The sequence below is a fragment of the Myotis nattereri genome (genome assembly GCF_964212035.1).
Source record: "Myotis nattereri genome assembly, chromosome: 8".
NCBI classification, from domain to species: Eukaryota; Metazoa; Chordata; class Mammalia; order Chiroptera; family Vespertilionidae; genus Myotis; species Myotis nattereri.
The window spans coordinates 34,328,419-34,344,269 of NC_138083.1; the positions used below are offsets into that span (position 1 = coordinate 34,328,419).

At 46.1% G+C, this 15,851-nt stretch overlaps 1 protein-coding gene across 1 annotated transcript in view; it reads left to right on the top strand.

The window, feature by feature from the left end:
- Positions 1-14,502: 14,502 nt before the first annotated feature.
- ASXL1 (ASXL transcriptional regulator 1) overlaps positions 14,503-15,851 on the top strand; it is a 61,774-nt gene continuing 60,425 nt past the window's right edge. The window contains exon 1 of the mRNA XM_081097574.1: positions 14,503-14,989. Coding sequence (XP_080953700.1) covers positions 14,933-14,989 — 57 coding nt within the window. The 5' untranslated portion in view covers positions 14,503-14,932. The remainder of the gene's footprint in view (positions 14,990-15,851) is intronic.

The window sequence follows — 15,851 nt, forward strand, 5'->3', positions numbered from 1 at the left end:
ACCATTGTGAGGATTAGCAATGATTTAAAGCAACAAGCACATAGTATGTGGACTAGAGCAGACATTTAAAATGTACTTGCTGCTGCCGAAACCGGTTTGGCTCAGTGGATAGAGCGTCGGCCTGCGGACTGAGGGGTTCCGGGTTCGATTCCGGTCAAGGGCATGTACCTGGGTTGCGGGCACATCCCCAGTAGGGGATGTGCAGGAGGCAGCTGATCGATGTTTTTCTCTCATCGATGTTTCTGACTCTCTATCTCTCTCCCTTCCTCTCTGTAAAAACTCAATAAAATATATTTAAAAAAAAAATGTACTTGCTGCTGTGACAGGGTCCTGTGTTCAGAAGATACCATGAACAATTTGTATCCTTAGGGAACTAGAAGCTAGTACTGGGCAAATCATGTTCAGAAAATCCTAGGCCTCTATAGAAAAGCTGGCATTTTTTTTAAATTGATTTTTTTTGAGAGAGGGGGGGGGGGAGAGAAATGGGGGGGGGTGGAGAGAAAGAAAAACATTGATTTGTGGTTCCACTTATTTATGCATTCACTGGTTGCTTCTTGTATGTGCCTTGACCAGGGATCGAACCTGCAGCATTGGCATGTCAGGACCATATTCTAACCAACTGAGCTACTTGGCCAGGGAAAGCTGCTAACTATTTAACAAATATATGGTGAATACCTACTATGCGCCATGCTATTCTGGGCATTGGATATATAGATGTGGCAACACTGACATGGTCCCTGAACTCACAGAGCTTGTACTTTAATGGGGAAGGAGAGACAGGATAAGTATTAACCAAACACACACAAATGTATAATTACAAATTATGATAAATGCCATGAAGTAATATTATAGGATATTATTAGAGAATAACAGGAGCCTAATTTGGATTGGTGGGTAAATAAGAAAAGGGCTTTCTGAAGAAATGACATTTACAGTGAGATCTAGAGCAGCGGTCGCCAACCTTTCGGACCTCACGGACCCCAGTGGTCCGCGGACCACTGGTTGGTGACCGCTTATCTAGAGAACAAGGAGTTAGCGAGACAAGAAATTTGGAAAGGAATTTGTGAGTGAACAGCATTTGTGAAGGCCTTGTGTAACAGAGTAGTAGAGTTTCATAAGAAGATAGCTGCAGCCCAGGCCAGTGTGGCTCAGTTGCTTAAGCATAGTCCCATGCACCAAGTCACTGGTTTGATTCCTGGTCAGGGCACATGCCCTGGTTGAGGACTCAATCCCCAGTAGGGGGCATGCAGGAGGCAGCCGATCAGTGTTTCTCATCGATGTTCCACTCTCCTCCCTCTCTCTCTAACAAGTCAATTAAAGCATTTTTTCTCTTCAAAGAAGAAGGTATCTGCAGTTCCTTTTTACTCTCACTAGAGCAGTGGTTCTCAACCTGTGGGTCGCGACCCCTTTGGGGGTCGAACGACCCTTTCACAGGGGTCGCCTAAGACCATTGGAAAACACATATATAATTACATATTGTTTTTGTGATTAATCACTATGCTTTAATTATGTTCAATTTGTAACAATGAAAGTGGGGGTCACCACAACATGAGGAACTGTATTAAAGGGTCGCGGCATTAGGAAGGTTGAGAACCACTGCACTAGAGGGAAGCATGGAGAACTATTGTAGAAAAGATTGCAGTATAGGACTTAAAAAAATGCCAACAAGATACTAGTATTTAAAGAGCAGAGAGGATAGTGGCCTATGTGAGTTAGACAAATGATTCTTAATTGTGTTTCTTCATTAGATACCTCCAAACTATGTGTAATGTCCCTATACCCCCCTTTTCTAAAAAGAGTTAAAAACCATAGCTTGCTTTAGCCTAAGTAAGTATTAGTGTAGAATAGTTCAAAATCCATTAGCCAAAAAGCAAGAGTTCAAAGTGTGATTTGAAGAATTATGAGCTTTGGGCCAAGGGCTAATTCGGTGGTGCAAGGCAGGGAAGCTAAGCAACTTGGAAATTCCTGTCACACACCAAGTTGTCTCCGCATCTTCTGGAATGTTAAAAAAAAAATTTAAATCAAGAATCTACTCAAACCTTGTATGATTCTGTAAGAAAAAGATGTGGTCTTTGTCCCTGGAGAACGTCTACAACCCTTGAAATTTCCTGAGTTATGGAAGTATCTTTTGGTATTCCTAAAAAGCCCCTTTCAACCACATCGGAGTTTATGCTAATAAGGTGACTCTAGTTGGGCCCCTAGATAGCTTCAGGATGGGGGCTGGTTGCCAGAGGAACCGATCATGTGATTAGAGGTTTGGAACTTTCAATCCCACTTCCTGACCAGGGAGGGGAGAGGAACTGGAGATTGAGTTAGTCACCAATGGCAATGATTTCGTCATGGCTGTGTAATGGAACCACCAAAAAAAGCCCCTAAACTTCGGGGGTTTGGAGAGCTCCCAGGTTGGTCAACACAGTGGAGGATGGCCTGTCCGAAGAGGGCATGGAGGCTCCCCACTCCCCCATCTTCGATGCATTCCTTCCATTTGGCTCTTCCTGGGAGTTGCATCCTTTATAATAAATGGGTAATAGTAACTAAAGCCCTTTTCTGGGTTCTGTGAGCCATTCTAGCAATTATCAAACCTGAAGAGAGGTTTGATATTAAATATCGAACCAATTTATAGTCAGTCAGAAATAAAAGTGGCAACCTGGGACTTTTGACTGGCATCTGAAGTGTGGGCAGTCTTGTGGGTCTGAATCCTTAACCTGTGCTAACTCCAGGTAGTGCCAGAACTGTAGGGTATGCAGTTGGTGTCTGGAGAGTCAGAGACTTGGTTGTTGAGCGGAGAGGAAAACCCATACATTTGGTTGCCGGAAGTGTTGTGAATAAAAACAGTTGACCTTGGAGACGATATTTTGAACTCCATGCTGATGGTTTTGTTTTGGGACGTGTGATTTGGGTAGGCCCACTTATCCTAGAGTTGCCATCAGATTGAAGTTTACCCCCAGAATGGTCTCCAGGGACCATGTTGTGGTCACACCTGCCAGTGAATTTGTCAAGGATCTAACTGTAGCTCTCGCAGCTGCTCCTGTTTCATCCTCTGTTTCTGTCACCAGTCTTGTGGTTAACCGTCCCTGGGTGCTTCAGTTAAGTGAGCCAACTAGGGACTTGCTTTTGGGGTGGGAGAAATGGGCAGAGCGAGAGATCCCCTGCATCTCTGGGGACAGTGTAGACCACAGGACACTTGTTGAATGCCTGTCGTGCACCAGGTGTCTGGCTCTGCAATGGGGATGGAGAGGAATGAAATGTACTCCCGCCCTTCTGAGGACAGAGTGCTTAGGACCTACCAGAAGACTTGCTTCCTCTCCTCACACCACTCCCCAGCCCTCCGAAGCTGGAGCCACACAGGCCTCCTTTGGGTTATGCCAACAGCTTTCATGCTTTGGCACCTTCACATGTGTTATAACCTCTTTCTGGAGGCTTCTCCCCACGCTTTGCTTGGCTAACTCCGACTCATCCATCAGGTATCAGTTAAATGTCACCTCTTCCAAAAAGCCTTCCCCCACCATCCATTCTGGTTTCTCTCCATCTCCACCTGTGTGTGGTGTCCTTATCTTACCTTGTTTCCTTCTTATTCCCTTTCCCAGCTTGCAATGATATATTTCTTTACTTTGGTCTCTCCCACCAGACTGTAAGTTCCCTGAAGGCATGTCCTATTGTCCCCTCCAAGTTTGACACCTGAGTTGGATGGTGGGATACGTGCTGAATGAAACCTACGGCTCAGCACAGCATTTTCTGTCAGAGGAAGGAATGATGTGCCAGGAGAGGTGGAGAAAGGCTTTGTAAAGCATCTGCGTCATGCTCTGTAAGAATGGGTAGGGTGTCACCCACTTGGGAAGGAGGGAAGAGCATGCCAGACAAAGGGAATGTGAATGAACACATGAGGACTTGCTGGTGATGGGAATGGAGAAATGAGAACGGGGCTGGGAAGGGTCTTGACTCCATGGCACATCCTGCAGATAGGAAAGCCCTGGAGGCCTTTTTCTTTCCTTGTGGGAGTGAAGCACGCCTTAATTTAGCATTTTCTTCTTATGGCAGCCTCACATGCTATTATTCTCTTTGAGAACGCAGAAAGCAATTTCACTAAGTGCGGCTTTAAGTTTCCCTGCTGTTCACACAGGTTTTCAGGGCTCAGTTGGCAAATTCCTTTCTGCAAGGAGCTTTCCCTGGCACAGCTCACCAGCCAAGGAATTCCAAGGAGCACTTGAACTTGACTTCAGTATCCTAGTTCCCTAACAGTGGGGCCAAGGGATTTTTCAGGGTAGTGGTCTGGAAGGAGATCCCTTTGCTGCATTTGGGAACCGAGAAATTAAACTTCTACCATTGGTTTTAAAATTTACCTTCCTTGTCTAGTCAACTGATTTACATATGTTGTTCCAGACTCTGTGCTCGGTGTCATGGTATACAGCTCAGAACCCTGCCCTTCCAGAGCTCCCAGTCTGGCAGGGAATTACCCCATTCACCAATAAGTACAAATCAAGGTAACCAGCACAGATACGGTACTGGCAGGGTGCAGAGAGGGTAGCAGATTTCAGTAAGGAGCATGTTAAATGCAATGACAGTCTCTTTGCTAGATTATCCCAGGAGCAGCAAGAGGAGCCAGGGTTTCAGCCTCAGATTAACTTATTCATTTCTTTGAGTATCTACAATGTTCTGGGCATTGTTCTAGTCCTAGAGAGCTAGAGGTAGCCCCTGTCCCTAGTGTCACATTCTAGTGGTGGAGATAGAGGGGTAACAGAAGGATGTGCAGTATGTGAAGGCAAACAAGGCAGGTCAGGAGTTAGAGAGTGACAAGCTGGGGGAGGTGCTGGCTTGGGTTAGATTGGGAGGTCAAGGAAGGCTTCTTTGCAATGGTGATATGTTACATTTGAGCAGAGTCCTGAGTGAAATTAGGGAGCAAGTGTGTGGGTATCTGGGACTGGAATGAAGAGTATTCCAGGGAAAAGGAACCACGGTGCAGAGGTCTGGAGATGGGAGTGTATTGGGGATAAGGAGGCAAGTGTGGCTAGTGGGCTATGAGGTTGGAAAGGTGGCCAGGGGCTAACTCTGAATTATAAGTGAATTTTATTTTTTAGACAGTTGAAGGATTTTAAGCAAAAGAGGGAAATCTGATAGGAATGTTTTAAAAGGATCCCTCTAGCCCTGGCCCATGTTGCCCAGTGGTTAGAGAATCCGCCTGCACATGGAAGGGTCCCAGGTTAGATTCCCAGTCAAGGACACATACCTGGGATGCAAATTCGGTTGGGGCAGGTGCAGGAGGCAACCAATTGATGTGTCTCTCTCACATCAATGTTCCTCTCTCTCTCTCTCTCTCTCTCTCTCTCCCTTCCCATTCCTCCTCCCACTCTCTCTAAAAATCAATGGAAAAAATATCCTTGGTGAGGATTAACAAAAAATCATACAAAAAACCTGATCCCTCTGCTGCTTTGTAGAGAACAGAGCAAATGGGTCAGGCAAGAAGGCTGCTTAGAAGAGGGGCTGTAGTTTGGACCAGAGGTGGTGGCTAGGACCAAGCCGCAGGAGAGGAGAGAAGTGGTAACATGCCTTAGGATATGTTTACTGCTGATAACTGGATTGTGGTGAGAGAAAAAGAAGAGGCAACAATGGCCCCAAAGTTTCTGATCTGAAGCCTATGGACATTTCACCTCTGCCACTTTCTTCCATGTACCATCTCCCCTCCCCGCTTTTTTTCATGATCTAGTTTTTTAAAATTTATTATTTTTTTAAATATGATTTTTTTTACATATTGTTTTTGTGATTAATCACTATGCTTTAATTATGTTCAATGTGTAACAATGAAAATACATCCTGCATATCAGATATTTACATTACGATTCATAACAGTAGCAAAATTACAGTTATGAAGTAGCAACGAAAATAATTTTATGGTTGGGGGTCACCACAACATGAGGAACTGTATTAAAGGGTCGCGGCATTAGGAAGGTTGAGAACCACTGCCTTAGATGGACTCGCCGCCTGTGCCATGATGGCGTGTGAAGTCACCACCCTGGCACATAAATCCCAGAATAATTGTGTGAAAGCAGGAACCTTTATAACCAAGTCCTTTTTCCCCAGTGCTCAGAGCACCGAAGTTTTCTGCTGTCTTTGGAACTTTGTCTGCAAACAGCTTGAAGGAGACGCGGCCCAAGGGATCACCATCGATGTCAGAGAACACGGTGGGGTTCACCATGGCTGACGAGCAGCTTCGGGGTGGCTGTGTCTGCAAAGCCTAATATCTAATCTAATCTTAAATATGATTTTTATTGACCTTTTAGAGAGAGAGGAAAGGAGAGGGAGAGAGAAACATCGATCGGCTGCCTCCTGCAACCCTTCACTGGGGATCAAACCCGAAACTCCTGCATGTGCCCCAACCGGGAATCAAACCCACGACGTTTTGGTGCACAGACTGATGCTCCAACCAACTGAGTCACCCAGCTGGGGCCACCACCATCAATTTTAGAACATTTCATCACCCCAAAAAGTACCCATTAGCAGCCACTCCCAACCACAAAGCCCTAGACAACCGCTCATCTACTTTCTGTCTCTTCTGTCTGCATCTGGCTCTTTTAGGGTCTTAGAATCCAGTTTCCTCATCTGTAACTTCACAGGGTGATTGTGAGGTTTAAGAGAGAACATGAAAACATGAGATGTGTCTAATGGGCCAGGCAGACTGGCCTTGGCCTTAGTAAGTGCTGCTGACTCTGTTTGCCATCTTACTGAGGCAGTGTGAGTAGTGGAGAAGAGCGTGGGCACTGGATCCAGACTGCTGGGTTGTGAATTCTGAACTCATCATTTACTAGTTTTGTGATGATGAAAAGTTTCTTAACCTCCCTGGGGTCTCAGAATCCTCAATGGTCAAAAAGGGCCCATAGCAAGTACTTCCTAAGTTGCTGGGAGTTCAAATGTGTGGAGCCGTGCCTGGTATGTCGCAAGTGCTCAGTAAATGGTCATTGGTGCAGTGCTGTTCGCATTATTAGTCAGTTAAGGAGTCCTACAAGCAGGTGGTGACTCCCAACTTCAAGGCTGGGAATGGCCATTTCTGAACCCAGGTGGTTGCAGGGGTGTGTGTGTGTGGGGGGGGGGGGCGGCGGGGGAGAGAGAGAGAGGGATCATAGATCTATTTTTAATGTTTTCATCCTGTTGGATCTGTAACTTTGTAAAAGTCACTTCTTCCCTCTAAGCCTCAAGTTACTTATCTGTAAAGTGAGGGTTAAAGACAGCCTTACTTCATAGGGCTCTGGAAGATTCAATGACCTATTGAGCACCTGTTTGCCAGGCACTGTTTTGAACATAACAGAAAAAAAGCTTTGCTCTCTTAGAACTTGTGTGGAGCTGATGGAGAGAACAGAAAGTAAATAATCATCATAAGGATCATAATAAGTAAATACAGAAAGAAAAAAATATATGTAAAGCATCTGGTGCCTGGCATGTGGTGAGCACGCCATAAATGATAGCAGTTATGATTATTATGTGAAAGCACTTCTTAAAGCTGGACAGCACAGCATAGAGGCGGGTCTCTAGGTGACTGGCTGTGCGAGCATGTGGCCTTCATTTAAGTCTCACCTCATTTCTGCTCAGTTAGATTTCACTCAGCCTCCAAGGCCTCTTTCACATTGCCTGGTGGAAATCTATGTGTCTTCAAGGGTAGAGCATTCCTCTTTCCTCCCTTCAGCTGGTATTGACGGAAGGCTACTTCGGGCCAGGTGTTCTGCTGGGTGCTGGGGTTATTAAGCTGAAACACCCAGGATGGGTGTGGCCAGGGCCATGAATGAAGGGAGCCCGGGGCACCCTGGGAACCTCCAGGCCAGGCAGATGAGAACCAGACTGAAGGAGTCTGGCTGCCTTGGTTTTATTCTGCCCAAGGAGGCCCTGAAGAATTCTGAGCCGGGTGATAAAGTTAGCAGCAAAACCAAGACTTCCCAACATTCTTGTTTGAATGCTACATGGTAAAAGTAAACATTTGCATTATGGTCAAATGCAAAATCTATATTTAAGCACCACAGTCAAACCCAGAGAGCTCCAAGAAGGAGATCTGAAGACATGTAGACAAGCAAAGACCTCAGGGCAAGTAATGTCTCAAGGTGAAGACAGTATGCCACTAGATGAGCAGGAAATGTGGCAAAATGGAGGAGGGCGTTTTGGAGCGAGACAAACGTCGGTTGGCAGCTGTTACCCGCGGCCAGCTATTGCACCTTGGCAGGAGGGTTACTGCTGACCCTGCTGCCTTCAGGGCTGCTGAAAGGATTAAAAGAAACATCCATCAAGTGTCTGGCACTTAGTAGGGACTCAATAAAAGACATGTTAAGTATTAATAGCAATATTATTAGTAACAGTGCAGCATATGGAAAGAGCTCTTTGTGGCAGCCAAACCTGTGGACAGATACATCCAGTGCAAATTGCGTAACCTTTCTGAGCCTTGGATTGTCCCCTTTCCTATAAAACGAATGAATGAAAATACCTTCCTTGTAGGGTTGAGGAAGGGAATAAATGTGATAATGAAGTTTTAGGCTGTGTAATAGGTGTTCAGTTAAGTGCTATTTCTAAATGGGAAAACAGTGAATAAATATTCTGATGGTAGAACATTGAGACAATACAGAAACATTTAAAGAATTAGAGGGTTTTCCCATGTTAATTTTGTTACATATTACTAAACTGCTTCTCAAAATGACTATGAATTTGCATTTCCACCAACAGTGCATAAATTGTGCTCGTTTCCTCACATCTTTGCTAACACTGGGTTCTGCTGATTTTTTCAACGTTTGCCAGCCTGATCTATTGAAAAATGACATTTCAATTTTGTTTTTATCTGTAGTTCCAGGATTACTCATACGAGGTTGAAAATCTTTTCAAGTATTTCCATTTGTGTTTCTTCTTTTGTTAATTGCCAGTTGAGGTCATTGTTATTTGGCCATCTTCCTATTGAGGTGTTTCCTAATGACTTTTTAAGAATTCTGTTTATTAGGAATCTTAGCTCTTAGTCAACTTCTTGGATTTCTAAAAACTGTTATAACATGTTTAGAAAGACTTCCAGTTCCAAGATTACAAAAATATTCACTTTTATTTCCTTCCAGTACTTTTGTTTCTTTTATCACATATAAATCTTTGATCTAGGTGGAATTCAGATTTAAGGAGGGAGGTAAGTGCCAACTTAATTCTTCTCCAAATGGTACCCAGTAGTCCTGTTCCGTTTATTAACTTTCATCTTCCTCCACCAGTTTGAAATGTTCACTTTATGTACTACAACTCCTTATATGCGTGGCCCTATTTTTGTACTCTGTTAGGCTGAATATGTCTGTTGCTCCTTTGTCAAAACTGCACTACCTAGTGCATTTTAATACCTAGAACAAGTCCCAACTCGTTACTCTTCTTCAAAGTATGCTCGGCAGTAAGGTGGCGTGATTAAATTCAGTGCCCTAGCCAGTTTGGCTCAGTGGATAGGGTCCTGTGTTGTTGTTTTTTAAATATGTTTTTATTGATTTCAGTGAGGAAGAGAAAGGGAGAGACAGAAACATCCATGATGAGAGAGAATCATTTATCAGCTGCCTCCTGCTCGCCCCCTACTGGGGATCGAGCCCGCAACCCAGACATGTGTCCTGACGGGAATCCAACTGGGACCCTTCATACTGCAGGCTGTTGCTCTATCCACTGAGCCAAATCAGCTAGGGCAGGGTCCTGGGTTTGATTCGGTCCAGGGTATGTACCTTGGTCACAGGATCAATACCAGTATGGGAGGCAACCGATTGATCTCTCTCACATCCATGTTTCTCTCTCTATCTCTCCCCTCCACTCTCTCTAAAAATCAATGGAAAAATATTCTCGCATGAGGATTAACAACAAAAAAATGTCCACACTGTTGAGCATTAAAATTTTTTTCATCATGTGAATATGAGTAGTACATACTCATTTTTGAAGACTTGTAAAATAAAGACAAGTGTAAAGAAGCAAAAAAACATTACATCTAGCACCTTAATCTAAATGCTGTTTCGTGGGTCAACGGAAAAAGAGAATTTTTAAAATTAAAAAATGTAATACTTTGTAGAAAAAAAAAGAAAACAAAAAAATCAACCATAGTCTTACAGCCCAGAAATAACCATTATTAACATTTTGGAGGAGCAAAATGGAAGTCAAACACCTTTTTCAGCCTTATAGGAGAATAAAAAAACAGGAGTGGATTTAAATGATGAATGGCAGGTAAGCTGAGTTAGGGCTGTCCATCACATGAGCAGGTGCAGTGCCTAAAGACAACAGTGAGGTCATGAGCATCTTTGCAACTTGCATAGATAGGTTTGGTTGAAGTCCTACCTCAGTCTTTCCCAGTTCTGCCAGGTTCTAAATAGTGTTTAGGGCTCATTCAATGGGAAATTAGTCCTCAGGGATTTTGTCCAGTAAAGTAATTGTTAAGGTCATTCATTCAACACTTGAGTGCCTACCTTGTGCCAAGACTGTGCCAGATGTTGGGGATATGATACTGAATGCAAGAAGATGCTAGCAAGTGACAGACACTAGTAAACTAACGATCATACAAAGAAAGGAAATAAGGGAGGGGCCAGAAGTGATATACATTTGTTGATCATCTGCTATGCTGGAAATTTAGTAAATGTGATCTCGTTTAATCATCTTGGACCTAGGGGAGATAAGTTGACCTCTCTGAACCTCAACTTCATTTGAAGGTGCAGTTATTGAAAGAGAACATTTGTTAGGGTGGCAAATGGTTCCAGGGCTTGATTCACTGAAGCATTTACTGTGTGCGAAATGCTTTACAAAAATCCCATTTAATCCCAATTGCATCCTTTGAGTTTAATATGAATCTTGCTGTCCAAATGCTGGCACTGAGTCCAGGAGAGGTTGCATAACTTGACCAAGGCCACACAGCTGGAGAATGACTGCAAGATTCAAACCCAGGCCTGCTCTAGTTCAAAGCCAGTGACAATATATTATCTCATAGTGAGGTTCAGGATGTCTGTGTGTCTTTTGGGGAATTCCTCGGTGTCTGCTAGTGATGTATTTATTCCGATTTCTGAATACGTGCTGTGCTCATAACTGTGCAGTTTGAAAAGTGACTCATCCCAAGCAGGACAGGGTTGATTATCCGTCCTGTTTATCTTACACTGCCCTGTGACACCTTTGTCGACTTCAAAGATACTTTGAAAGCACTGTGATAAAAACAGACACCAAAAAATGTATAGGTTTGTTTTTTGGTGCTTCTGACAAGAGACTCATGAGTGTTATTAGCTTTAAAAAAAAATCACAGCTACTTAAGGTTTAATGACTAAAGCCAATTTTCCAACTCATATTCTCTTTTTACTCTTAACTATGATGTTGTAATTAGTTTCGGTATGATTCTGCAAGGGCAGAGACCTTGAAATATTCACATCTGGATTCTCCCATGGCTTGACCCAACTGTGAGAATGAGGCAGCACTGGCTGTAAATTAAGTAAAGGCATTTTTAATTTTGCCTGAATTAGCTTTCTTTTGCTACTTTAAGTTACCACAGATAGAATGGCTTAAAACATTTTTTTTTAAATAAACAACATTTATTTTTTTAAAAAATAAACATTTATTTTTTTTAAAAATAAACATTTATTTTTTAAAAAAATAATTTTTTTATTTTTATTTGTTAAAATATATTTTATTGATTTTTTTTACAGAGAGGAAGGGAGAGGGATAGAGAGTTAGAAACATCAATGAGAGAGAAACATCGACCAGCTGCCTCCTGCACACCCCCTACTGGGGATGTGCCTGCAACCAAGGTATATGCCCTTGACCGGAATTGAACCTGGGACCTTTCATTCCGCAGGCCGACGCTCTATCCACTGAGCCAAACCGGTTTGGCTAAAAAAATAATTTTTATTGATTTTTAGAGAGAGGAAGGAAGACATAGAGAAATGTTGATTTGTTGTTCCATTTATTTATGCATTCATTGGTTGCTTCTTGTATGTGTCCTAACCAAGGATTGAACCTACCTTAGAATATCTGGATGATGCTCAGACCCACTCAAAACAACTCCCATTTACATCTCACACTTCCTGTAGGCCAGAAGTTGACCAGAGTGTGGTTCTCTGCTTTGAACCTGAAAAGGCTAAAATCAAGTGTTGACAGGATGTGTTCCTTTTTGCAGACTCTAGAGTAGGAGAACCTGCTTCCTGCTCATTCAGGTTATCAAAATTCACTGCCAAGGGGTTGTAGGACTGAGGTTCTATTACTTGTTGGCAGAGCTTATCAACTTCTGAGGCTGCCTACATTCTCAGGTTCATGGCTCCCTTCAAAGGAACAGTGGCTTGTTTTAAGCCCCTGTATCTTGGGAGTGAAGTTGAGTTCCTCTTAAGCTTGGAATCTGATTGTTCTCTGCCTTCCTTTTCTGCTTTTAAGGGTCCATATGGTAACAGTTGGCCCTCCCAGATAGTCCAGGGTCATCACCCTATTTTAAGGTCTTTCATCCCATCTGCAAAATCCCTTTTGCCATGGAATGCAACCTTCACAGGTTCCGGAGACAAAGGTATAGATCAGTGATGGCAAACCCTTTGAGCTCAGCGTGTCAGCATTTTGAAAAACCCTAACTTAACTCTGGTGCCGTGTCACATATAGAAATTTTTTTATATTTGCAACCATAGTAAAACAAAGATTTATATTTTTGATATTTTATATATTTAAATGCCATCAAAGAAAAATCAACCAAAAAAATGAGTTCGCGTGTCACCTTTGACACGCGTGTCATAGGTTCGCCATCACTGGTATAGATGGTTTGAGTGGGGGAGGACATTATTCTACCACAGTGCTTGTACTAAACATGTACACTTTAGAATGAATCTTCTTGCTTCTACTTGGAAGTCAGGGGCAGGGGAGAAATGAAGCTACTCAAGAAGAAAATGTTTGAACAAGCCAAATGACTTGTCAAATTGGGTTACTGTGTCAGCTTTAAATTAAAAACAAAAACAAAACAACCCTTTGTAAAAAATCAGGCCAACAATATTTTGGTGGTGGATGGGGTTGTTCTTCCTTTTCCCCATCTTGGGGGTAAACTTAGATGGAGAGAGACTTAAAAATATGCCTTATTTCACCTCCTAGAGTCTATTCATTTGCAGAATTTTATTGGACACGGAGGCCTGTGTGAGGAGCATAAAAAGCAGGAGCACTGAACTCCGTGGTGGTGGGCTGCACAGTTATCTGTCTTCTTTCAGCGCTGGCTCTCTCCTGTGCTAACACCAGGGAGTGGAGGGTATGTTTCCTCACCCAGGGAAACCTTTAAAATGTGGCCATTGACCCTGCCTCCCTATTACTTAAGAGCTGGCCATTACTCCAGTTTAGGACTGAATCTAGGCAGGTTTCTGGACATTGATTCAACAAATAGGAACAGGAGACCTGTGTGTTGGCCACCTCCTTTCATTTCATGCTCTGCAACCAAGGCTCAAAGAGGTAAAGTACCATTGCCCATTGTCAATATCAAACACTTGCTCTATGCCAGGAGCCAAATTATATAGACCGAATATCAAGGCCTCCCTTCACACCCTCTTCCAATCTGCCAGTTGTTGTATGTTAATTTTAATTAACCCAATAATACCGTCAGGTCCGGCACTAGGCTACTGTAGATTAGAAAATTGAGGCCCATGCTGAGCCCCTACATTTAGGCTGACAGCCAGGGAGTGGCTTAGCCAGGACCCAGTTTGGGCCGGTTTAACTCCAGGACCTTGTTCTCTCCAGAGTAGCGCCTCGAAAAAGGCCTCAGGTGCATTCTGTGCAGTATGGGCCCCCAAATCCAATTTTTTTACACTACCTGTCACCGTATTACTGAATTCACCAACGCTCTAGGCTGCTAAGTGCAACTTCTGCAAAAACAGTTTCTGCAAACACAAAGCGACATGAAGGCACAGGAAGAAATGGGGAACTGTCCAGGTCTGTCAATTGTGGAATAACCGTTTTACTGATATGAGTGTTTTTGTCTCATTATTATGCAGCAATGAGTCATTTAGGGGAGGACCAAAAGGGAAAGTCCTGCCTCTTGTCACCTAAAAGAATTGCCAGTGAGAACCGCTGGGGCGGGTCGAGACACAAAGTGGGTGCTGGGAGTAAGCTATCAATTTTCGGTCGCCACCCTAACCCGCCCGGCGGCGAGAAGCACCGAAAGGGTTAAACGTGGCTGGTGGAGCCCAGCCACCGCCTTTCCAGCATCGCTTCCCACAATGCCTCAGGCCCAAGCCAGTTCCAGCACCTCGCGAGACTCCGCCCTGTCCCTTCCCCGAACATCTGCAGTCTCTCTAGCAGACGGAGGTCTGAGAGAGGCAGAGAAGTGAGAGGAGGGGCGAAAGGCGAACCGCGGAGCACGCCGGGAAGTGTGGTCCAAGCGTTTCACGCAGCCATATTCTTCCGGAGTGGGGGAGGCCAAAGAGGCAGTTGGGACTACGACTCCCAGCAGCCCTTTCGGTTTGTTTTTGTTCAAAAAAAAAACCCCACACTCCCCCTCCTCACTCTCACACACACACTCACACACACCCACGGCACACACTCACACAACCGGGCGCCGAAAGAAAAGCCGCGTCTCGCCTGCCTGCCCCACCTCCAGTCCTGTCTCGGCACCTCAGCAGGGCGGGAAAGCGGAGGCCGGAGCCGTGACCTCTGACCCCATGGTTATGCAGAGCCGCCGCATTCCTTAGCGATCGTGGGGCAGCAGCCGTCGCCGCCGTGGGCGACTGACGCAGCGCGGGCGCGTGGAGCCGCCGCCACCCCTCCCCCATCGCCGCCCTCGCCCCGGTCTCGCGCCAGCCGGTCCCCACACGCCCGCCCCCTATCCTCGGCCGCACCCGAGTTCTCTCGCGCCGCCGCCGCCACGCACCCCCCGCCGCCGCCTTCACCGCCCCGCACCGTCGCCGCCCCAGCTCGCCCCACTCGGAGATCCCGCGTGGAGCCGCCGCCACCGCCGCCGCCGGGGAGGAGGAGGATGAAGGACAAACAGAAGAGGAAGAAGGAGCGCACGTGGGCCGAGGCCGCGCGCCTGGTGAGGCCGGTCGCCTGAGGGGTCTCAGTGGGGGGCGTGGGGTGGGCTCGGCGCGCACCCCCCACCGGGAGGGGGAGGGGCGGGGTCGCTCTGCCTGTGGGAACCCGACTGCCCTCCCCGGCGTTGGGTGGGGAAAGGTCCCCCACCGGGTTGGATATGGCGCCTTTTTCCGCACGAACCCCCCACCTCTAAATTCCTGCGGAGGGGCGAGCCTGCCGGCCGGCTCCTCCCCCTCCGGGCGCCGGAGCCCAGCCTCCCCTCCCCCACCGCTTGGCAGCGTCGGGGGGTCTGGGGAAGCTTGTTTTCTGGACTCGGGGGGGAGTTCGGCTTCCGGGAAGGGTCGGAAGCTCCTCCCTCGCTTCCTGGTGGGCTGTGGGATGTGCGTGGGACTCCAGGGCTGGGGGAGCGCCCCCAGTTCCCAGGACGCGAGTGGCACTTGGAGCTTTCCCAATCTAAACCAGGTGTGTGGGGGGAGCAAGGGCTGGCTGTCGCCTCGCTGGAGCCCCGAGCGGTGGTCCTCCAACTTCCCTGGGGACACCGGGGGGGGGGGGGACGGTCCGGCGCGCCCGTCCTGAGGCCTCCTGGGGGGAGACCCGAACCTGAGGGTCTGGGGCGCTGCCTGAGTGCCTTCCGGTGGCCCCGCCGCCCAGGTGGAGGCTCCTGCCGGTGGCCCAAGGACCACACTTTGAGAAACGCTGACGGGCGTTTTTTTCCTTCCTCAGTCAGACTGGAGGGAGGCAGGGAGCTGACGACACTTTGCAAAGAAGGTGTCTGTGCGCTCCGTGTTCCTGAGCGCCCTGGTGCGTGTGCACGCGCAGCGTTGGACAAAGACCAGGTGTCTTCCGTGCGAGGGTGCTGCTCG